The 25,203-nt window shown below is 33.1% G+C and overlaps 1 protein-coding gene across 1 annotated transcript; it reads right to left on the minus strand.

The window, feature by feature from the left end:
• Nucleotides 1–20,029: 20,029 nt before the first annotated feature.
• Nucleotides 20,030–23,607, minus strand: nkx6.1 (NK6 homeobox 1). The gene is made up of 3 exons (XM_073824973.1): nucleotides 21,855–23,607; nucleotides 21,567–21,763; nucleotides 20,030–20,989 (listed from the first exon to the last, which is right to left on the minus strand). Exons 1-3 carry the CDS (start codon nucleotides 22,399–22,401, stop codon nucleotides 20,744–20,746), a joined length of 990 nt encoding a protein of 329 aa, XP_073681074.1. The 5' UTR covers nucleotides 22,402–23,607; the 3' UTR covers nucleotides 20,030–20,743.
• Between the last annotated feature and the right edge of the window lie 1,596 nt (nucleotides 23,608–25,203).

A 25,203-nucleotide genomic window follows, 5' to 3' on the forward strand; every position in this document is an offset into this window, starting at 1 on the left:
TATCAGCCTCTGGAATTAAGTTGAGAGCCATAAACTCGACTGCTATAAAAGAGGTAAAACAAATAAAAGCTGATTTGCCAAGAAAGTAAAGTAAAGGGACATTTCAGAACACGCTTGATAAGATTGATCTGCTGACTTGTGATATTTTATGCTTTTTATTTTCATTTTAGACTATGCCTATTGGCCACGTGCAAGCTTTCTAATTTCATTTTCATTTTAATTTAATCAAAATATTTATTATTATATTACAATTTTTAAAAATCATTTTATGCTGTTATTATTATGTAAGTCCCTATAGGCATGTGAAGTCTTGGCTACTTGGGTGGGGAGTGGATCAGGGCTCTTTTAACTGGTTGGGCTGCTGTGAGACAAATTGCTACAAATTGTGAATTTTCCATTTTAGAGGATTACAAAGAGGCCCCATTGAGCCGCTCTCCACAGCACACACACAAGAGCAGCAGGAAACCAGAGCAAGGCTTAATGAACAATGAAGCTGAGGGAATGATCTGAGTGACAGCCGGCTTCTTTTCAGCATGAGATCTCAAGAAAACTCTTAAGATACTGATCCTCCTTAAGGAGGAAGGTGCAGCTTATTGCAACGATGTTTGGGAGAATTTGTTTCTTTTTATCAGCAAATATTTGCCACTAAATAAAAATCATTTCAAATTTTAAATAATTTAATATTTTTTGTTGTTGTTTTTAAACAGTTTACTGTTTAAAAATCTTTCAGTTGCACTTTAATGTGGTTTCTCAGCTTCTCAGATCTAAAACAGTAAATAAACGAATAACTTACTAACCGAAATCCTGATTTATGAACCAGCTCCGGTCTGATTTTTCAAATATGTTTGCGCTTTGGTCTGGAGAAGGTTAATATTTACTCTCACAGTTGTCCCACAGGCCTTCAAGACCTGGCCTTGCTTGAGAACAGACACAACTTGTGTTGTCTACAAGTGAGAGGTGAGAGAGAGGCAAGACCCAGGAGAGCTTGATTTATGGCCGTGCTCCCCAGAAAGCGCTCTTTTATGTACCTAATCCTGCCTGGGAAAGTTGGTATACATGATAGAAAGTTGTCAGTTCCACGCAGATAGGGCGAGCAAAACAAGGCTCAAATTGTTCTTTTTTTCTCCTTGTCAATTTGCTCCCGGGCTATAATGCTATTTTCCCATGCTCGCCAAGGCCCTGTCGTTTGTTTAGCAGTGTCGCAATTGGGTGTTAATGCCTCTTTAGTTATGTCACCCCTGTCTGTTGAGGAGCAGGAGAGGCGCCTCTGCATTTCCTCTCTCAATCCTGGACTGTTTCAGAGAGGGGAAATTAAGAAATCTAATGCTCTTTACACCGTTTACGGGGAAGAATCTGACATATCCTGTGTGGCAGCTGCTCTCTATGCCTTGTAAGTGGCCGGCACATCAAAAAGCTTAGCCTATTATTATCACTTTTGCAGTAATAACAGACTGACTGTAAATCAACAGTCTTTCTGTAAAATTAAGAATGAAAATTCTGTCATCATTTACTTTCCCTCAAGTTGTTCCAAACTTGTATAAGTTTCAAAAATTTTAAAGCATAAACAGTTGCTGAAAGCCATTGACTTCCATTTATGTGACAACAATTTTTAAATTAAATAAAATTTCCCAATATATCAAAACTTGATTTTTGATTTGTATCCTATTCTAACAAACCAAACAGCAAGCTTTCAGATGATGTATACATATTCACTAACTGATTTTGTGGTCCAGGGCCACATATGAAAAAACAAATTACTTTGGAAGTCAGTGGGAACCAGAAACTGTTTGTGTTCAACAGAAGAAAGAAATTCAGGTTTGGAAGGTTTGGAACAACAGGAGGGTAATTAAATGACGACAAAATATTCATTTTTGGGTGAAAAATCCCTTTAATACTTAAGACCTCTTAAGTCATTTTCACTGCAATCGATAATCGAGGTGTAACAAATTACTAGTACATTTCACAATATTACAAAGATACAGTGCCGTGCAAAAGTATTCAGACCCCTGATCAATTTTCTCATATTATTAAATTATGAATGGTACCATTCTGATGGATATTTTATTTGAAAACACTCCAACTCAAAATCAATTATTGGAACAAGATATTTAAGCAAGATTTTTTATTTTTCCCAAAAATATTTCCCAACAATGTGACCTTCTAATTGATTTTGAGTTTCAGTGTGTCCAAATAAAATATCCATCAGAATGAAATTTCAGTGTACAGATAATATAATTTAATAATATGAAACTGGTCAGGGGTCTGAATACTTTTGCAAAGCACTGTATGTCAAGTAACACACTGAATTAAGCATGACATTTTAAAGTAGAAAGACTGAAATGTTATTTTGTTGTTAAAGATATTCCAAAGATATTCTTTATAATTAGAATATTTTTAGTGTGTATTTTTTAGGGCGTAACTTATCCACCTTTATCTTCCCGTAAGAGTGGGCGAGCCATTTGTAAAATGTATGGGTTTGGCTTCTCATCCGCATCCATTTTTAGCAGTACAAAACAGTTTTTTTGCTGCTTGGTATTTACTGTCTTGCTGATAGGCTTGCTTACGCAATGAGGAAAAAGGCACTGAATTAGTAAAACATTAAAAAAAAACTCTCAGTGCATCGTCACGTTCCTGTTGTTTTGAAAAAATGCGGCGCTTCCATTGAAAACAATGTAAAAAAAAACATGCTACACTTGGGAAAAAAGCTTTGGTGGATGCTTTGGTGGATGCAGCTTAAGTCAAATTTTTTTACTTATGATTCATTGGAAAATGTACAATTTTTATTGAAAAAAATTGTAAACACAACCTAAACATCAGCGGGAAATAAGCTAACTGTAAAAATGTCTTAATGAATATAAAATTGGCCACCAGTTTTCCTGAACAGTTAAACTGACCGCTGTTCTTCAGAAAAAAACATTCAGGTCCCACAAATTCTTTGGTTTTTCAAGTATTTTTTGTAATGTAACCCTTTCCAGCAATGACTGTATGATTTTGAGATCCATATTTTCATTCTGAGGACATCTGAGGGACTCACATGCAACTATTACGGAAGGTCAAACGCTCACTGATGCTTCAGAAGGAAACACATTGCGTTAAGAGCCAGGGGATGAAAACTTTTTGAATTTCTGGGAAACATGTAAGTATCTTCTGTAGCTTCTGAAGAGCAGTACTAAATGGGAAAAAAACATATTTAGGCAAAATAGGAAAAATTTACTTTTTTTAATTTCTGGGAAACGTAAGTATCTTTTGTAGCTTCTGAAGAGCAGTACTAAATGGGAAAAAAAACATGATATTTAGGCAAAATAAAAAAAAATGTACACATCATCATTGCGGTCAAATGTTTTCACCCCCGGCTCTTAATGCATCATTTTTCCTTCTGAAGCATCAGTGAGCGTTTGAACCTTCTGTAATAGTTGCATGTCTCAATAAATATCAAATTGGCCACCAATTTTTCAAAAATTGTTGCGAAGTACAATTACAAGAATGTGTTGGTCTGAAATACAGTGTTGCTATGGATGATGAGGAATTTTAAGAATTATCATACCTCTACAGATATGATTTACAATCAGAAAAAAGTATTCCAGAGTGCCATGTAAAAAAAGCATATTTCATAAACCAAGTCCGAAATGAACCACCGAGTTCAGTTAATGTGGCTGTCTACTTTTGAGCTCTAAATTATGGTGTAACAGGAACAGGAGCGCTCATATATAATCTACGTCTTTTGTTGGCTCAGAAGCTTGACATAGCCTTTCGAATCTAAACTTTTGACCCCTGGCCACTGTGGTCCAGCTGATGGTGTTTGAGGAGAACGTAATGGGGCTCATTTCAGATGGAATCATTCCAAGTGTAAACAATGATTCTGATGCCTCATCCAGATTCTCCTCACACACTTAGAGGAAGGAGATCCTGGCCTCATTACTGCAGCCAGTGTGACGATCATGTCCAGAGCCAGAGGGACTTGACATTTGCCCTCTTCTACGAGGAGAACTTCTTACTATTGTCTTTAATACAGAAGTCATCCAGCCAATGTTTTGTCAATGGTGCATTAGATAACTAATTGACATGATGATGGATATCTAAACACTTGTGATTTACAGATTCAAAAATCATAATCTCTTAGTATGTTTGCAAGATTTAACTTCAAGCCATATAAAAGACAAACCATATAGCTGTGAATTTATCTATTTTGATTTTACAGTTGAAGTCAAAAGTTTAAATACACCTTGCAGAATCTGCAAAATGTTCATTATTTTACCAAAATAAGAGTGATCATAGAAAATGCATGTTTTTTTTTTATTTACTACTGACCTGGAGATATTTCACATAAAAGACGATTATGTTCCACAAGAGAGACATAATAGTTGATTTATAAAAATGAGCCAGTTCAAAAGTTTACATACAATTCATTCTTAATACAGTGTTGTTACCTGAATGATCCACAGCTGTGTTTTTTTGTTTAGTGTTAGTTGTTCATGAGTCCCTTGTTTGTCCTGAATAGTTAAACTGACCGCTGTTTTTCATAAAAAAAGAAATTCTTTGGTTTTTCATTTTTGTGTCATTTAACCCTTTCCAACAATGACTGTATGATTTTAAGATCCATCTTTTCATTCTGAGGACATCTAAGAGACTCATATGCAACTATTACAAAAGGTCAAACACTCACTGATGCTTCAGAAGGAAACACAATGTGTTAAAAGCCAGGGGGTGAAAACTTTTTGAATTTCTGGGAAACATGTGTCTTCTGTAGCTTTTAAAGAGCAGTACTAAATGGGAAAAACAAGATATTTAGGCAAAATAAGAAAAATGTACATATCCTCATTAATGGTCAAAAGTTTTCACCCCCGACTCTTAATGCATCATTTTTCCTTCTGAAGCATCAGTGAGCGTTTGAACCTTCTGTAATAGTTGCATATGAGTCCCTCAGCTGTCCTTAGTGTGAAAAGATGGATCTCAAAATCATACAGTCATTGTTGGAAAGGATTCAAATACACAAAAATGCTGAAAAACCAAAGAATTTGTGGGACCTGAAGGATTTTGACTGAAGATCATCGGGCAGTTTAACTGTTCAGGACAAACAAGGGACTCATGAACAACTATCACTAAACAAAAAAACAGCAGTGGATCATTCAGCACAGTATTAAGAATCAAGTGTGTGTAAACTTTTGAACAGGGTTGTTTTTACAAATTTAACTCTTATTTTCTCATGTAGACTATATATAAATATCCTTTATGTGAAATATTCAGGTCAGTACTAAATAAAAAACAACATGCATTTTGTATGATCCCTCTTATTTTGATAAAATTATTAACATTTTGCAGATTCTGCGAGGTGTATGTAAACTTTTGACCTCAACTGTAAATGCGAAAAGCAACATGTGGATGAACCTCTTCAATCTAAACAATGGGTTTCACTGAAATGTCTTTCTTTTGGCTGTGTTAGAAATGTCTGTTTGACCTTGCAATCTCCATTGCAAACCAGCAATGTCTATTTCAGCAAGAACCCATGGTTTGTGTTTGTTTTATTGACTGGCCACAGACCAGAGTTGTACCTCCTTAGAGTTAAATGGGTTTTCATTTTTTATTGGCAGGCCACTGACAGAGGTGTTTTATTGAAGCTCTTTAGAGTTTAACAGCTCGGGGCATCAATGTGTGCAAAAGAGACGCCTATAAAATCAAACAAAATGAAGTAAAATAAAAATGAGATGAGAAACACCTCAAACTTAATGGGAAGTAAAAAAATTAGAACCATTAACCTCAGGTGATTAAATGGTAGCAATGGCCTGTTTAGTTTTATCGCTGGAACATGCTCGAGCATCATGTTTGTCTCATGTAGATCTCACTGGTTTACAGGCTGTTTCAGTATTTTCTGTTTCACATTATCAAGACAAACATTAGTTCTTTGAATGCTCTCTTAAAGGGCTAGTTCACCCAAAAATAAAAATTCTGCCATTAATTACTCACCCTCATGTTGTTCCAAACCCGTAAGACCTTCATCTTCAGAACACAAATTAAGTTATATTAAATTATATTTTTTATGAAATCTGAGAGCTTTCTGACCCTGCACAGAGACGTTCAAGGTCTAAAAATATAGTAAGAACATGTTTTAAAAGTCCATGTGACATTAGTGGTTTAACCGTAGGTTTATAAGGCTATGAGGATACTTTTTGTGCGCAAAGAAAACAAAAATAACAACTTTATTCAACAAGGTTATTGACCACACAGGATTTAAGTGCATGAAACATAAATTTTTAGTTTTCAGGAAGAGCATTTATATACTACTTCCAATATTCAGTGACAGCAATAGTGACAAATATCTCTTTGAAAAATAAAGAGGCACGAATAGGATCATAGCCTGCTGAACTTGAGGTCCCGTCGTTATTGATTATGGAAATATGCCTGACTGTGACCTAGGGATTTTATGAGCCTTAAGCATTGATTAAATACACACCAAAACATCTTTGGCAGTAAAATCATGAGTCCATTCAATTAGCGAGTCCCCCGCTGTCTTAAATTCTTCCTCTTTAAAAGCATTTCATTCTTTTATGTATTTACTCCATTGTCCAAATATTAAATTAAGCTCGGGCCGTACTGATGGCGAATGACCTCTTGTGGAACATTTGACCTCCGACTTTTGACAGAGGGGATCGTCTGGGTCTCTGGTCATGTGGTGAATCAGAGGGAAGAGGTCAGAGCAATGCAAGTTTTTTCTCTGCCCGTGGTCCTCCGTCCGTTTGCATGAGGCTACAGCCTTAGATTTGGCATTCAGATCAATAGATTCTCAAAGATTGACTTCATAAGTAGGTCATAAGAAGCATTTTAGATATTAGCGCCGGTCAGCAAGAGGCTGCGCAGAGTTCATGCTCTGGTCTCTCACTTAAGCTCTCACCCTAGCAATAAAACTGAGAAACATACATGAATCATCTAAATTCAATAGGCAGAAGGAAAAAGAAAAAGGCTGGATAATAGTCTCCTCCAACAGATGATGGACAGTTAAACAACTGAGTTTTTGAGATAAACTATTTTTATTTGTTTGTTTGTTTGTTTTTTCCCTTTGCTTTGTAGATGTTTTTGATTAGCTCAGTTTCAGTTTTTGAGTTAAAATGTTTTTGTTTGATTGTTTTGGTTTTTATTGGGTTTTTTTTTTCTTTGTTGATGTTTTTTGATTAACTTTTTGATTAAATTTATTTATTTATTTTTTCCTTTGCTTTGTTGATGTTTTTGATTAACTTAATTTGTTGTTATTTTCTTTTGTTTGAGTTTTTATTTTGTTTTTGTTTGTTTTGTTTTTTCCTTTGCTTTTTAGGTGTTTTTTGATTAACTCAATTTTTGGGTTAAAATATTTTCTTTTGTTTGTTTGAGGTTTTTATTTTGGTTTTGTTTGTTTGTTTTTTTCATTTGCTTTGTGATGTTTTTGAGTAACTCAGTTTTTGAGGTCTAATATTTTCTTTAGTTTTTTTTATAAACTCAGTTTTTAGTTCAAACAAAGTTAAAATATTTTCTTTTGGTTTTTCTTTTGTTTTTGTTTGTTTGTTTTTCCCTTTGTTGATGTATTTTGATGAACTCAGTTTCTGAGGTATAATATTTACTTTGTTTGTGTTTTATTTATTTAATTGTTAGCTTTGTAGATGTTTTTGATTACCTTAGTTTTTGAGTAAAAATATTTTCTTTTGCTTGTTTAGGTTTTTTTTTTTTTTGCTTTGTTGATGTTTTTGATTAACTCAGCTTCATTTGTTTGTTTGGGTCTTAATTTTGTTTAGTTTTTTTCCTTTGATTTGTAGATGTTTTTTGATAAACGTGTTTTTTTTGTTACTTAGTTTTTTAGTTATTTTCTTTCGTTTGTTTGAGTTTTTATTTTGTTTGTTTTGTTTTTTTTCTTTTGCTCTTTGATGTTTTTTGATAAACTCAGTTTTTGGGTTAAAATATTTTCTTTTGTTTGAGCTTTTATTTTGGTTTAGTTAATTTGTTTGTTTTTTCATTTGCTTTGTGGTGTTTTATTTTGGTTATTATTTTATTTACTTTTTTCCCTTTGCTTTGTTGTTGTTTTTGATAAAGTCAGTTTTCAAAGGTCTAATATTTTATTTTGTTTTTGTTTGTTTGTTTTTCCTTTGCATTGTAGATGTTTTTTGATGAACTCAGTTTTTGAGTTAAAATATTTTCTTTTGATTGTTTTGGTTTTAATTTTGTTTTTGTCTGTTTCCTTTGTTGATGTTTTTTGATGAACTCAATATTTTCTTTAGTTTCGGTTTTATTTATTTTTTTATTTATTCCTTTGCTTTGTAGATGTTTTTGATTACCTTAGTTTTTGAATTAAAATATTTTCTTTTGCATGTTTACGTTTTTATTTTGTTTTTGTTATTTTTTCATTTGCTTTGTTGATGTTTTTGATTAACTCAGTTTCTTTTGTTTGTTTGTTACTCTGTTTTTTTAGTTATTTTCTTTTGTTTGTTTGAGTTTTTATTTATTTATTTGTTTTCCTTTGCTTTTTAGATGCTTTTTGATTAACTAACCAACTTAGTTAAAATATTTTTTTCGTTTGTTTGAGTTTTTATTTTGTTTTGTTTTTTCATTTGTTTTGTGATGTTTTTGAGAAACTCTAATATTAATATTTACATATCTAATATTTTCTTTAGTTTGTTTGGATTTTTATTTTGGTTTTGTTTTTTCCTTTTGCTTTGTTCATGTTTTTGGTTAAGTCAGTTTTGAAGTTAAAATATTTTCTTATGCTTGTTTGGGGTTTGTTTTTTTTTTACCCTGTTTTTTGATTACACAACTGAGTTAAACTATTTTCATTTGTTTGTTTTGTTTAGCTTTTTCCCAGTTGCTTTGATGTTTTACTGTTGTACTTTTTTGATTTGCTGTTTTTTATTGTTTATCGATTTGCTTGTTGACATAGATATTATGGAAGTTTACAGATTTTGTCTGAAATTGTAAATTGGTCAATCCTTTATAAATTTGCCTGATATTGTTGTTTGCGTTATTGAATTCAATGCGTAATATTCTAATAAACCATCTGTTTCAAATAAAATTGTATTAACATTATTGACCACTATCCTATGTTTAAGTGATCAAGTTTAAGTTGCCAACATCAGTGTTTCTGCAACGATAACACATCGCAGCATCATGACCCAATTTAGTAGGCCTACATATCATTTTGAACCCCTAGCTAGAAAAATGAAAGACATCTTGAGACGAATGCTAGAAAGATACGGCCGAGCTCATCAATGAAATTCATGCTGCGAGTTAGTTTAAAATTCCATATTTCAAGAAGCGAGTACGCGGGGCAGAAGAATACCAACCCGGAGCTGCGGGATAATATCATTTCCATGTTCACTTTTTCATCATTTTTCATCAGACCCAATATTTAATGCTGTTAGCCAGAACGCACCGGCGGTCACAATGAAAAGCTTGTCAATGGCCGCATGTGTCAGACACACAGCCGCTATTGAGTGAGCTGTCTCTGTAATGGAGTGACGAGTCTGGGGAGAGACACCCCCTGAAACACATTTGGGTAATATGCCAGGGCAGTTCCTGTTTATCATGTGATTCATTCACGGACGGGCGCGGTACATTATGTACATAATTCACTGCTTACATTTGTCAAAACATGGGTTTGTATGAGAGCTAATGATCCGCGTTAAATTAATGACACCATAAAGGAGAAAAATCCACTGTTCACGCAGGCATGACAGGATCCACTGGCCCTGCTAAAGCATTAAACTTATAAGGGGGTAATCAGGCCCTGAAAACACAGCATCCAGCCAAACACAACATCGCAAACGGCGTGGAGAATGTACCGTACTCACTATACTATGCGCGGTTCATAAAACATTTTTCTAGCCGCTAACCTCCTCGCGTTTTATGCAGGTTTCCCTGGAGGCTTCAAAGAAAAGAAAAAAAAAACATTTAGATTTCATACACGAAGTAGTATATATTTGATAGATTGTGACCTTAAGGAATCCATAATAAAATGTTTTTTTTAAACTATTATTAATTTTAGATAAAATAAGTAATATATTTATAAGAAAAAGAGAAAGAGAGTTTTTATATATAATGCAATATATAATATAATAGAGTGAATATTGTATATTATATAAAATCTATCATTTATCTATCTATAATCATATTTGTGGATAAATATTAATTTTATATAATAAGTAATATATTTATTTAAGAGAGAGAAAGAGAGTTTTTTTATATATATAATGCAATATGTAATATAGGCCTAATGACTGAATATTGTATATTATATAAAATCTATCATCTATTTATCATTTATCTATCTATAATCATATTATTTGCAGATAAATATTAATTTTATATAAAAAGTAATATATTTATATAAGAGCAAGAGAGAAAGAGAAAGAGTTTTTATATAAAATGCAATATATAATATAATGAATGTATATTGTATATTATTAAAAAATCTATCATATATCTATCAACTATCTATCTATCTATGTATACTCATATTATTTATAGATGAATATTAATTTTATAAAAATAAGTAGGCCTAATATATTTATGTAAGAGCGAGAGAGAGATTTTATATAAAATGCAATATATAATATAATGAATGTATATTGTATATTATATAAAATCTATCTATCTGTACTCATATTATTTATAGATAAATATTATTTTAGAAAAATAAGTAATATATAAGAAAAAAGAGTTGTCTTATATAAAATGCAATATAATATAATATAATGAATGTATATTGTATATTATATAAAATGTATCTATCTATATTAATATTATTTATATATAAATATTTTAATGATAGATATGTAATCAAATCCTATATAAATAAATAATAGCTAGGTAAAAATCTATTAGATATGACATATTTATTTATAATAAATTTATTATTATATTATATTATAATTATTTATATGAATATCCATATCATATGATAGATATATAATCCAATATTATATAAATAAAATAACATAAGTAAAAAATATTATACTAGTATACATTACATATTCATATTTGCTAATAAAATCACTTCCATTGAAAAACTATTTATATTATATATTAAACAAGTACATCTATCTATCTATCTATTATATAAATATTTCTATTATTCATAGATATATAAACAAATCCTGTATAAATAAAATAATATAAATAAGTTAAATTATATATTATATGTTACATATTCATATAAGAATAAAAATTACTTTAAAATAGGAATCCATTTAAAAATAAAAGTTATTAATAATTTTATATATTAAACAAATACATCTATCTATCTATTCTTATTATATATATATATATATATATGTATATATATATATATATATATATATATATATATATATATATATATATATATATATATAAGATCAAACATTTGGAGCTGGATGACACTTGCTTGGCTTCGTCTCTGTCCTCCAATAGCAGGAAGTACTCCATCAGCTGATTCCTGCTCTACCCATAATCCTCTCTCTCTCTCTCTCTCTCTCTCTCTTGCTCAATGTCACTATTGCTGAATGATACGAGACGTGACAGAGCTTCTCCACTACTTTAATTTCATTAAAAGATATAATACATTCAGGGTCCACTTTATCACCTTTTTATTGTCTTTTTAATTCATCGCACTGCTCCTCTTTGTGTCGGCCATAACTTTTCTCCCGGCGAGCGAGGGCTACGCATCCTGCCACACAATACAGCCCTAAATGCATGTATAATAAGGCTTTGATTCCAATGGCATGCTGGGTCTCCTCAGCCAGCCAGGGAGAAATCTATTACTCCGCTGCCATTTTCCTAAGTGTTTGTACCCTACCATGACCCTGCTACTTTATCTGTTGGTTTTTATTTTCAGAGTGCATGCTGTCCATATGTTACTCTAATAGTTGCTATAATTCTTGGCCAATAGGGCTCATGTTTTATTGGGAGTGAGTAAAAAAAAAAGACAAAAAAGAAAAGGACAAGGCAAGAATGCATTTTAATAAAAAACCTCTTTAGCAATACACTAATGGGCTGACATTGATGTATTTGCATAGAGATGAATTATACAGGCCTGGCTTGACGTGACTTTTAAAATATGATTGAGGAGGTTATTATTGCTGCACTATGCTACGTGTTAGCAGGTTATTTTAGCATGGCTAGTGCTAATAAAATGCAGGACTCAGGACTTGGCCGATGAGGGCAGTTTATTCATGGCCTGAGCCGTCTATTGAAGGTGCTCATTTTGCCATTATTCCCCTAGACCCCCACCACCACAAGCATTAAACAAAATGCCAACAGCTTGCTTTATGGTTTTTGAATAAGATTATAACACGGGTTCGACACTAATATTAACCAGCACTATTTTTAACTGTTATAATAATAGGAAATGTTACTTGAGCATCAAATCAGCATGTAAAATGATTTCTGACAGATCATGTGACACTGAAGACTGGAGTTATAAATGCTGAAAATTCAGCTTTGCATCACAGGAATAAATTACACTTTAAAACACACTAAAATAGACAAAGCTTTTTGAAATTTTAATAATATTTCACAATATTATTAGAGCTTGGTACATAGCCTAATCAGGATTACGTAATCCGATTTTAAAAATTAAGTAGGCCCTACTTGTAATTTAAAGGTCATTACACACGGAGTCCGAAATTTTCACACGTTAAAAAAATAAATGAGACATCATGTTATGTCAGTCACATTTACACACTGCCTCCGAAACTTTCGTCCATCATAAAAAAGTTCGGATCAGTTTCGATTTTTTGTTTTTGCATCCGTAGCGAGCATTTTGATAGGAAAGGATTACATGGATTTTATGGATTATATGATTACATATTCACACAATATCAATTAATTATTCATAATTAATTGATTCTCCCTAAATTGTCTTTTTCATCTTTTAAAATTGTCCTTTCCAAAATAGCCTACCGATCATATATATTCAGAAAGTCCAGTTTTGTGGACATTCGCACCTAGACTAGTCAGTCATTTGAACACTGGATTTACAAAAATCATTTCAGGTTTAAGAAGGGTTTCAACATTGCATCAACTACTGATGAACACATTTATTTTTATTTGAATGATCACTCTGTAGGTTTTTTTAACCATGTATTATTATGTCTTTGGAAGGCTTTTGTCTTTCAAAATCATTAAAATGCATATTCCAAAAGTTTTTGTCATCTAAACCTTATTCACCAAATATACTTTAAGTAGGCTATATACTTTACTTTAAGTGCCCCTGAGACTTTAAAATAAATGTCAATAATTAAGTATCACATTTGCATGTTCGCAGTTTATTTGATGTTGATTAATGGTCACATGGCATGCAGTAAATACAAATATTACGTTTTTCCTGAATGCAGAAGTCACGCCTGACTAAAGAATGCTTTGCATTTCCGGTCTCCAATGTTTCTAGTTAAATTAGCGTATATTACCAGCTGTTAATCTAATGTTAAACCCATTAAAATGTTTTTTAAAAAGCACGTGGCTCTGTAGCGCCATCACTTTGCAATGTCGCAATGACCATCATTTTTCAGTGCCTTATTCTTCAAAGTTTAATGAGTGTGTAAATGACAGGAAGCTGCCGACTTTATTTGAATGGGTTCCTATGGAGACCGGAACAGAAGAGCATCCAATCTGATGTTAGAATTCGTAATGGCGGCGCTCATCGTTTACTCAGGAAAAATGTCTACAGGACAATATGTGACCCTGGACCACAAAACCAGTGTTAAGTAGCACGGGTATATTTGTAGCAATAGCCAAAAATACATTGCATGGGTCAAAATTATCGATTTTTCTTTTATGCCAAAAATCATTAGCATATTAAGTAAAGATCATGTTCCGTGAAGATATTTTGTAAATTTTCTACCATAAATATATAAAAACTTGATTTTTGATTAGTAATATGCATTGCTAAGAACTTCATTTGGACAACTTTTAAGGCGATTTTCTCAATATTTAGATTTTTTTGCACCCTTAGATTCCAGGTTTTCAAATAGTTGTATCTCAGACAAACATTGTCCTATTTTAACAAACAATATATCAATGGAAAGCTATTTTACTCAGCTTTCAGATGACGTAAGAATCTCAGTTTCGACAAATTTACACTTATGACTGGTTTTGTGGTCCAGGGTCACATATTTGGCTGAGATGGAACTATTTGAAAATCTAGAATCTGAGGGTGCAAAAAAAATAAAAATATTGAAGATCACTTCATTTTGTAAATTATATGGAACATATTGGCCCATTCACACCAAAAACCATAAGAATAACTATAAATACAACGATAACTATATTTGCGTCTACACCAGTGAACGATAACTGTCTGTTTTTTGTTGCATTTACACGACTTCAACCAGTAGATGTCCTCAGCATGCAGTTTCGAGTGCATCTAAACAGTGAATCTAGCGTAAACTATCTGATCTCTAACGTAGTCAATATAGTGGAATAAAAACAATATACACTGTTTTCTACTGCAACTTCAAATGAGGCAAACTAGCGCTGAATTCCTGAGGTAATTTGATGTTTTATGTTACTCTGTTTGCTGTGCAATGTCTATTTGCTTCTCTACAATGTCGCCTGCTATTTTAAATGCGCAAACCCTTTAAATTCGAATAAAGTCAGATTATCGTTCATCAATTGTAAAAAAAATCGTTCTGAAAGAATGATTCCCAGTTCCCCTGTATGTTATTGTTATAGTTCTGGTGTGAACTCTGCTATTCTCTTAAATTTGAAACTATTTTTAGAATGTTATCTTTATAGTTATAGTTATCGTTACCGTTCTTGGTGTGAACGGGCCTTTACTCTTTACATTTTTATGGTACAAGATCCTATTTAAACAAATGTGATAAACGAGTTAAATTAAAAGTAATCTAAAAGTAATCCAAAAGTAATCTAATTATATTACCAAAAATGTTTAATGTAACAGATTACGTTACTGACTACAATTTTTGTCATGTAATCTGGAATCAGTAACGGATTACAATTTGTAAGTAATCTACCCAGCTCTGAATATTACTTTTTAGATGAGCATGATACTCAAAAGCATTAAAAATCTTACTAACCTCAAACTTTTGAATGATATTTTATAGATGTAGAATAATACACTGCATAAAACAAAACCATGCCAAAGTCCTTCCGTCAGCTTAGTTTAAATGTGCTTATCTTAGGTTGTTTACCACCATCTGATTGTGAATCCAGATTTGTTTGTAAGCCACTGCAACTAGAGGCTTTGACAGATTATGAGAACATCATTAGACAAGATTACAGGAGATTATAAACACTAGTGTGTGTTCGTACCACCCAGGATGTCCTCCGAAAATCTCAGCTCCTGAAGAACAATACAAATATACTCAAGAGACCACACATCAACCTCAAACCCAGACCTCCACATCACCTGCACCTCTACAAGTACAAGAGCAATGATTAACCAAACAGTTCATTTGCTATTCAAAATAGCTAAATATAGTTGGAGAGAAGATTAAACTGTATTATTATGGACAATAAGGCAAAAATCTTTCATGCGTTGAAAATATCGCAGGAGGCTCACTGCCCTGTGACAAGCACCCAGGGTATTCATAATAGGGGATCCCAAGGTGCTCTTTATCAGTACTCTCCAAATGGTTGGGAAAGAGATAAGGCCTGAGGCGCATATAAGCCAGCGTTTATTCTCTACGCCTGCAGCCTCTTGTGACACAGTCTTGTATGTAATCTCTTGTAGTACATGTTCAGCTGAGAGCACATCAATGGGGTGCTTTATCCAAAACACACAGTTATCAGCAAATTAGTCACATCACTAAATGTCAAAAGACATCTTACCGAGTGTAACGGATGAAGACGTGTGGAGAAAAACGCATGGGAACTGCAGTACAGATGAGATCCGATGTGTCTTGTTATGCTGCAGAGTTGTTGTTTTTTATATAGAAACTGAGACCAGAGTTGTGCAACACTCAGAACTGAATTATGTTAACTGGTTTACTTTTAACTAATGAGGGTTTGAATTGCAAAAACAGGAGGTGGAATTTACTGCATTGCAATTTAAAGAAATTCAGCACAGGTAATGCATTCTGGGATATGAAGTTTCACCCTGGCCCATTTTACCCATTACATATGATATAAACTGAACACAAATATCTAGGTGGAATTTTATTCCATTTTATTTTATGGAATTCTGCTTCCTTCATTCAAATTCAAACTACAATTCTGCATACTGTTTGCAATCAATAAAATTTGGAGTTATATAAAATTATCTGAACTTCAATTCACTTTAATTCGACTTCCTTGCATTCAAATTCTAACTATAATTCTGCATCCTGTTTGCAGTTTAAAAAATTGGAGTTATATACATTTCTTTGAATTTTAATTCATTTTAATTCTATTTTCTTATATTCAAATTCTAACTACAATTCTGCATCCTGTTTTATATAAATTTCTTTGAATTGCAATTCATTGTAATTCTACTTCCATACATTCAAATTCTAACTACAATTCTGCATCCTGTTTGCCTTTCAATAAAATTTGCAGTTATATGAATTTCTTTGAATTTCAATTCATTTTAATTCTATTTTCTTATATTTAAATTCTAACTACAATTCTGCATCCTGCTTGCCTTCAATACAATTTGCAGTTATATACATTTCTTTTAATTTCAATATATTTTAATTCTACTTCCTTGCATTTAAATTCTAACTACAATTCTGTATCCTGTTTGCATTCCAAAAAAGTTTGGCGTTATATACATTTCTTTGAATCTCACTTAATTTGAATTCTATCTCCTTACATTCACATTCAAATTACAATTCTGCATCTTATTCAGCTCAATACAATTTGCGGTTATATGAATTTCTTTGAATTGCAAATCCTTACATTTAAATTCCAGTTCTGCATCCTGTTTGCAGCTCAATAAAATAGTTATATGAATTTCTTTGAAATGCAGTTCATTTTAATTCAGCTTGCAGCTCAACAAAATTGCAGTTCAATGAAATTATTTGAATTTCAGTTCATTTTAATTCTGCGTCCTTACATTGATATGACAATTCAGCATCCTTTGCAGGTAAATAAATGTTGTATGGATTTGCAATTAATTTAATTACAATTCTATTTACTCATTTGCAGCTCATTAAAATAGTTTTAATATGAATTTCTTTAAGTTGCAAATAATATTAATTCTAAATCTTTACATTCAAACTGCAATTCCGCATTCTATTAGCAGCTCAGTAAAATTTGCAGTTCTATAAATTGATTTAATTTCAGTTCATTTTACTTATATTCAAATTACAACTCTATTTGCAGCTCACTTAAAATTAAGGAATGTAAAAGCAATTTCTGAACTGCGCACTAAAATACTGATGATAACACAATCCAGATATCCATGTCTTCTCAGGTAAAGGCTTTGAAAGCAACTGCTATTTCTCAACTAATTAACCTCACTTCCAACAAGTGTCTGATGGGAGAGCAGCAGTGACCCAGGATCATGTGGCCAGCTGCAGCCCCAACACTGTTCCTGGAGCAGTGCAGCCACAGCACTACATCAGCAGGCACTCAGCAGATGCTAAGATATCTCCCCTGAGGAACACACGCCATGTTCACCACACCTGGACCACGCTGATGGATCATAGTTCTACAAGCAAGGTCTTTTCTACCTATGTCTGGTCCACCTGCTCTGCTTCTGGATCTCACTCAAATACTCTGTAAAGAATAGACATTATATGTAAGTGTTAGGGCTAAAATTTTGTCTAAAATAAAATTGACAATTATGTTAAAATAAAACAGTTATTGTTTAATTTCTCATTGCTTCCATAAAGTGTCAGTTTAGCCTCATTCATACTTAATATTAATTTGATTTAATTTAGTGTTGTAAATAAATATTGGTGTGTTCAAATAATTTACTTTCACTCATTTTCAGCATAGTTAGTTCTTTTGTATTGGCTTATTACATGATGTCCTCATTTGAAATGGCTTTGTACAGTAAGAGAGTTAATGAGCATATTCATGAATGTATTTTAATGTGAAGCAATCAGAGATTAATTATTGCAGATGAGAGTTCATTAAGCTCTCACTCAACAGTAATTTGATACCTTATTGACATCAGGTCATTGGCCTACACATGTAGCCAAATAAAGATAGATTCATTAGAGTTTGACATGCTAAAATCTTCAGTGCTTGTGTCATAGATAATTAATACGTAATGCCATGAAAACAGTACTGATGGTTTTGTAAAAATAAACAACTGTTAAACGGATATAGAAAATACGCAAAATATACGCTCTTAAAAATAAAGGTTCTGAAAGAGTGTTTTGCAGTGATACCAGAAGAACCATTTTTGGTTCCCCAAAGAAGTGAACAGTTCTTAAAAGAACCATTTTTAAGAACGTTTAAAAAAATGTAAAGAACCTTTTCTGCAATTTAAAGGTTCCATGGATGTTTTAGGTTCTTCGTGGAACCTCCAATGCCAATAAATAACCTTTATTTTTAAGTGTATAGCGATGTTTTCGTATTGAAAAGTTCTCAGATTTCGGTTTATTAAATTGAAAAGTCAAACTGTGGTAAACGCCATCTGATATCGCCACCATAGAATAAAATAAAAGCGAAATCGTTTGGACATCAAAAAAGAACATAGGCTATTGTAGAAAAATACAGCAATGGAAAAGAATTGTTGGGAGGAAAAAAGATCAAAATTGAGCCTTCAAAAAAGACTTCTGTTTTATTTTAATTAATACAGCCTATCAAACGTTCAACATTTGTAAACTGGTCGAACGCTGGCATGCTTAAACGTTTAGCCTTTTCTCGATTAGATACGCTGGCTTGAAGATAATAGCTGAAACAAGTTTGTTCTCATGGGTCCTAATTTACACGTTACGCGTGTAAATCACAAAAACATTTAGGGAATGTAAATTAACATTTTCTTTGATCGTTTAATTTGCGCAAAGAAATATAATTCGAAAAAACTCTTAAAATGCCATTTATATTACGGAAGCGTGACAGTTTTCAATCTGTGATGCACTAAATCATCAGGCATTCTGCTTCTTGAGATGTTTTAAATTACGTATTTTCTTTGATTATTGCATTTTCCAGTTATTAATTCAGTTTAAAATATTGTATTTCAAACACGATTTACACTGAGCCAAACATCCAAGTGCATGAGGCACATTAGCTTAATCGCTTTTGTCAATTCGATAACGTGTAAAATGCTGAACAGCTAAAGGCTGTCCTACCTCATGTGTTTTTTTTTTATTTATTTAAAGATTAATAACAGTTTCAAACCATTTCGTTTGTAATCGAAGCGGTGCTTCAAAATCTAAATAAATAAATGTGTTTTCTTAAATGCGAGCAAATGAAATTTGGAATGTTTCGAAATGAATTATTTTTGAGGTTAACCGGAGGTCTGCCTGCAATGATAAATGTAACCTAATCGCTTCCAAAAAGTGGGACTGATTTGGGTTGAGTAACCTGTGGAGAAGCATTGAACCTGTTGTCCTTCAAAAATACCAGCTCCAAATATTTTCTGACAGTACAAGCGTGCATGGTGCATCATCTCACCTTATGAATTAAATTTTTCTGTTGGTTTGTTGAGAACAAATCGGTTGAGTGATTTCCAATTTCCAAAGAACATGGTGATCTAATCGCGCGAATCAGCTGATATATTGAAGCTGTGACGAGCTCAGTTGAAAACCGCCGTCCCGCCAATATTTGTGGCCTTTTTATCGACATTTCTCAATGATCTAAATTTAAGCGACTTTAGCACATTTTAATGTAAGTGCGCAGAGTAATGTCTTTATAATAAAACAATTAAGTAAAATATGTATTCACACAAAGCAATAAGGGAGAACGTGATTATTCGTTTACTGAAATTAAAAATATAAATGTGTTAGGGCTGTTAAAAACGAATAATAATGATAATAAATATTAACATGTCTTTAAGTGAGACAGCTTCTTACCGAAGCGAAAGAGTTTCAAAACTAATTGATCAATCATCCGCTGTCATTTATTCACAAAATATTTATATTCGATTTAATAATAACAAAAAGAAAAATATCCCATATGTTTAACATTTTATTAAATAAAAGTGCAATACACACGAACCTGCAAGGCGCATTTCGCAGGATTCAAACACTGTTACAAACTTAAAATATCATAAATTAATCATGAAAAAAAATGTAAAGAAACATCCTAACATTGGGAGACGAACACTATGCATTATATTACAAATATATGGTTAGGTGTTTGTTTATTTACACGTGTTATGGCCAGATCAATCTTTTGACTGAGCCTCAATTTAGGCTGTCGCTCAGATGTCTTTTACCATTAGTGGTAAATTCTGAAATTATTCTATATCTCCATTGTTGATTATTTTTAAAAATCAAAGGGCTGAGGCAACTTACACCCATAGAAAAATAACTCAGGGTGATCAGCACCTACAAATTAATGATATGAAAATGCAAATCACAAAGCCTAAACCAAAAATTAAACTGAAGCGAAATGAACGAATTCTGCCGTGTTTACTATTCAAAATATTTTACACATAAATATTCACAGTAATATAATTCCTATGCGATACAACTCACGCCGTTTTTAATTTACAAAAAAAGTACCGTTGTCTTTACGTTGAAACGTGTCTATTGCAGACACTGATGCACGTTCAGCTCCACCAATAGTGCATATTCCTCTGATTTGCATCCTTCCTCTCAAACCAGAGCTCAAACTTGGTGAAAAACAGTAGCCTACATTATTATTTTTGACACTTCTTGAAGAATCTGACAACCCATTTGCCGTTTCCATTTTACGAGCTCTCGTTTTCCGACGTGTGAATGATAAGAGCTGAGTTCGGTTTGTGTTTTTTCAGTAACTGCGTGATTTTTTCATCGTCCGAGTTTGGGTCTAAAGGTTTGTTGTAGTCGTCGTCGTCGTCTTCATTTTCCGAAGCCCCTTTCAGCCTTTCGGTCTCTGAATCTTGCTTTTTCTTCGCCGAGGCCATTTCAGCCGCGTGCCGTTTTCTCCATTTTGTTCTTCGGTTTTGAAACCACACCTTTACAATGAAAATGAGATAAAACGTATTTTAATCCACAGAGAAATATAGATTTACCTCAGTCAGAAAGTCGACAGAGCAAATGGGAATTATACTTAAAAAATCGCCTCAGAAATATTTAACAATGCCAAACAAATTCAACTGATTAGCTTGAAAAGGCTGATATAAAAATAACTTGAAGAGATAGCTCTTCAGATATCTGTAATATAACCGTCTTCAGTCTGTGAGAATTAATAAAATATTTTAACATGTAATAAAAAAGGTTTCTATGGTTTTTGAAATAGTAAACAAATACGGTGCACACTGCAATTTTTAAACAAAATCTAATAACTTTAACGTGAATAACTTATTCAATACATTAAGACGCATTGGTCCTTGCATTAAATTTCAATAACCTGCTGTAGAGAATTAAATATATTATATATATATTTATAAAAGGTATGGCTAAATTAAAGCCATATTTAGGAAGGTTTAAATAAACACTTTTACTAAGCCGATCCCACATCTAATTCTCTTTGAATTAGATGAACAATCAAGGTTTTTCCTTGTCATACATAAACTATTAGGACTGTCTTACCTTGACTTGGCTCTCTGTCATTCCTAAAGAGTAGGCCAACCGTGCTCTCTCAGGTCCAGCTAAATATTTCGTTTGCTCAAATGTTTTTTCCAGAGCAAAAATTTGCTGCCCGGAGAACGTTGGTCGCGTGTGTTTCCTTTTCCCATCTTTGTCCAGCAGCACTGAGTTTTGATCTGAAAGCAAGATAGAAAATTCAGCTAATGTTATTATTACATCCCATTATGATTTGTGCTCATTGCAATATTTTGTATCGCTAACAGCCTTCAAGAAAGTTAATGGTGCACTTACGTGGTGAACAAGCAAATCTGGCGTCTCTCCAGTGTGGGCTTTGCATAACTCCAGGCCAGAATATCGGGGTTCTGCCTGGAAGGTCTGTCAGAGGTTTCGGATAGCGAGCCACCGCCACAGCCGCGGCACTTGGGCTAAAATACAGCCCTGGAGGAGGCGGAGGACTCAGGCTGCTGAAACGGGGCAGTCCAGTCAAGATTCCAGCTGGAGAAGATGCCGCTGCCGCCGCCGCTGCTGCTCCGACCACCGAGGGTCGACTGAGGATGTCGTTTATTCCGTGAGGTGTGGCGATCGAGCACTGGTGGGGTGATACGAAAGTCGAAAGTCCAGTGGATGTTTTGATCCCCGGGGATGATACCGGGATACCACCTGGATTCGGAGAGGTAGCTGTCGGTGAAGTGGAGGATGCTGGTCCAGTGGAAGATAACGGGTAGGCTGGATAAAGTGGGGTCTTCATTTCGGTCATACTGTGTAAAGCAGCCAAAGGTGGGGTATTGAGTAGAAAAGCGCTCTGGCGAGACCCGTCCATTTGCCCCACCGCTAACATAACCAAGAAACTACAACTTTAACTAAATATTGCACAAGAAGCAAGACGGTGGAGACCCGAGCAAAACGTAAAAACAAACGTGAACAAGGGAAAGAAGGGTAAACACAAAAAAAAACTCAAGCCTTTAGAAAAAAATAATCTTTTCTCTAAAAAATTCCAATCAGTTGTATCGAAGCTTCATACCCATCTCCTCTGGCAAAATCCATTTCCTTCTTTAAGTTCTTGCAAATATGGCATGATACAACAGAGCGGCGTCCTTTCAATGAGAGTGTTTTGGAAATCTATAAATAAAAAGAGAGTCTTTCTGGGTAGTTCACATGAAGATCTGGAAGATAATAAAACATTTTCATCAACCTGCTGTCTTTTGCTGCAAAAAGTCAAAACTTTGAGAGCGTGCCTGGGAAAGTAGAGGGGCTCGGTGGGACGTGATTGGCTCGGGCCCGCAGTGACGCGGCCCGTGTCAGCTGAGTGTCTGAACTGAATTTAGGAGTCTGTCCTCATTGGTTCTCATTTGCACATTAAAAGAGCTGCCATCCGACCCGCTATTAAATACAAAAAGGGGACAAAATCAATCTAGTCAATTTGAGATCTATTTCTTAAATAAAGGGACATCTGCATGCGTGCCGGTCATGTGAGGCAGTCGGATATCTCATGAGCTTAAAAGTCTCTGTGGACAGGGCTTAAACACTCCACAGATAAATCACAATACAATCACGGAACGATGAAGCTTGAATAAACACTATCATTTTACTTCACCTTTCAGCTCTGAGGGAAATATGTTTCCTACCTTCACATCAAAACATCTGCCACTTTTCTCAAATGTATTTTTTTTTTTTTTTTTTTTTTGTTTCGTCTGAATAAACTAAATGGCAATTGAACAGGCTACATGTGAAAAATTAGAAACGCACAGCTGCAGTCTTAAAGGTTCTGTGTTTCGTTTCTACCTCTGTATATATGCCAACCATAGAAGGCTATCTCAGTTTATCATCACAATTATCAGTCTAGTTCATTAAAAAGAAACAGGCTGATTTGGAGTTGCAGAATTATTTTAAAAAAATATATTCAAGACAATTAAATGTAAACTATTTTTGTTTCATAGTGTAACCTTTTTTTTTTTTTTTTACAATAAACCACCAGCTAAATGCAAAGTGCAACGTGTTGCAGCACCTAGTGGTAAAAAAGTGAAAAAAAAAACATATAATAGGATGTGGCAACTAAGCCTCCTGTTGCATTAAAAATTCCTTAATGCATGTATATATTTGTAGCAATAGCTCAAAATTATAGATTTTTCTTTTATGCCAAAAATCATTAGGATATTAAGATCATGCTCCATAAAGATATTTTGTCAATTTCCGACCGTAAATATATCAAAACTTTTGCAATAATATGCATTGCTAAGAACTCCATTTGGACACCTTTAAAGGTGATTTTCACAATATTTAGATTTTTTGGCACCCACAGATTCCAGATTTTCAAATAGTTGTATCTCAGCTAAATATTGTTCTATCCATAACAAACCATACACCAGTGGAAATTTATTCAAAGCCTATTTAATCAGTTTAATCTCAATTTAAAAAAAAAATACCCTTATGATGGGTTTTGGGGTCCAGGGTCACATATATTAAAAACTAGTAACTAAGTTACATGTAACAGAGTTACATAATTTAATTACAAAATAAATATGTACTCTGTTACAGTTACTGAGAAATGTGTAATTAAATTACAGTTATGAAAATGTTAACCATTACAAAGAATGTTACATCTGAATATTTTCTCACACACAAATTTAAATGACTTTTTCCAAAATTGCATTGACTGTTCTAAAATGAGAAACGTTTCAGGAGTTTAGGACACATGCTTATTTTATAACGGTTCTACTTTCTATTTGGGTTTATGTATATGCTTTATTTTTATTTTTTGTTAGATGCAAAGATTTGATAAAAAGCTATAACTATTAAACTACATCGTGTGATTTTAAATGAGTATTTAACATCAGAACGACATCAAAATAAAAAGAGTTGCTAAAGTCAGATTTATACATTTAATTCTAAATGACTTTGTCAGACAAGGCAGCAATTAGTTTTGTAAGGTTAACCCTGCCTAGTTTAAGTCTTTCAAAATGACTAGCAGTCAAAAACATTTGTTAAAAATTTAGAGAAGTACTCAAAGCACTCAAATGTAATCAGTTACATTGTTTTCATAAAGTTATTGGAATACATTACTTATTGCATTTATTTAAATTGGGTAACTTGTATTCTATAAAAACATTACATTTTTAAACACTGAATACTATTTATCTAAATATTGAAGATTAGACTACAAAATTCCTTAAAAGGACACAAATATACCCGAAAGGAAGGAAAATGTAATAACATCTTACAGGTTTGAGCAGATTCACAGTGCTACATTGCCCTCTGCTGGTGAAACTAAGTACTGTATCCTCTGGTACTAATATGCTTGGAAGTGCAAAATACCACACCAAACCAGTTCACAAGAGAAAATTTGCATACACAAATTGTGTGTTCTGCTCACAAGCCTGCATTTGCCAAGAGAAATATTCAAGTATTTTAACCATTTAAAAAAATGCTTTCTATTTGAATACATTTCAAAATGTAATTTATTCCTGCAATCAAAGCTAAATTTTCAGCATCACTACTCCAGTGTTCAGTGTCACATGATGCTTCAGAAAACATTCTAATATGCTGTTCAAGAAACACTTATTTAAAAAATTAGAGTACATTTTCAGAATCCTTTGAATGGAAAGATCCAAAGATCAGCATTTATCTGAAATAAAGAGCTTCT

The sequence above is a fragment of the Garra rufa genome, chromosome 19, assembly GCF_049309525.1.
Source record: "Garra rufa chromosome 19, GarRuf1.0, whole genome shotgun sequence".
Lineage (NCBI taxonomy): Eukaryota > Metazoa > Chordata > Actinopteri > Cypriniformes > Cyprinidae > Garra > Garra rufa.

Coding starts and splice junctions, on each gene's coding strand:
- nkx6.1 (XM_073824973.1), bottom strand. CDS start 22,401: ATGTTAGCGGTGGGGCAAATGGACGGGTCTCGCCAGAGCGCTTTTCTA. Junction 21,764..21,854: donor CAGATTTGCTTGTTCACCAC/GTAAGTGCACCA, acceptor TAATAACATTAG/CTGAATTTTCTATCTTGCTT. Junction 20,990..21,566: donor TGACAGAGAGCCAAGTCAAG/GTAAGACAGTCC, acceptor TTCATTGTAAAG/GTGTGGTTTCAAAACCGAAG.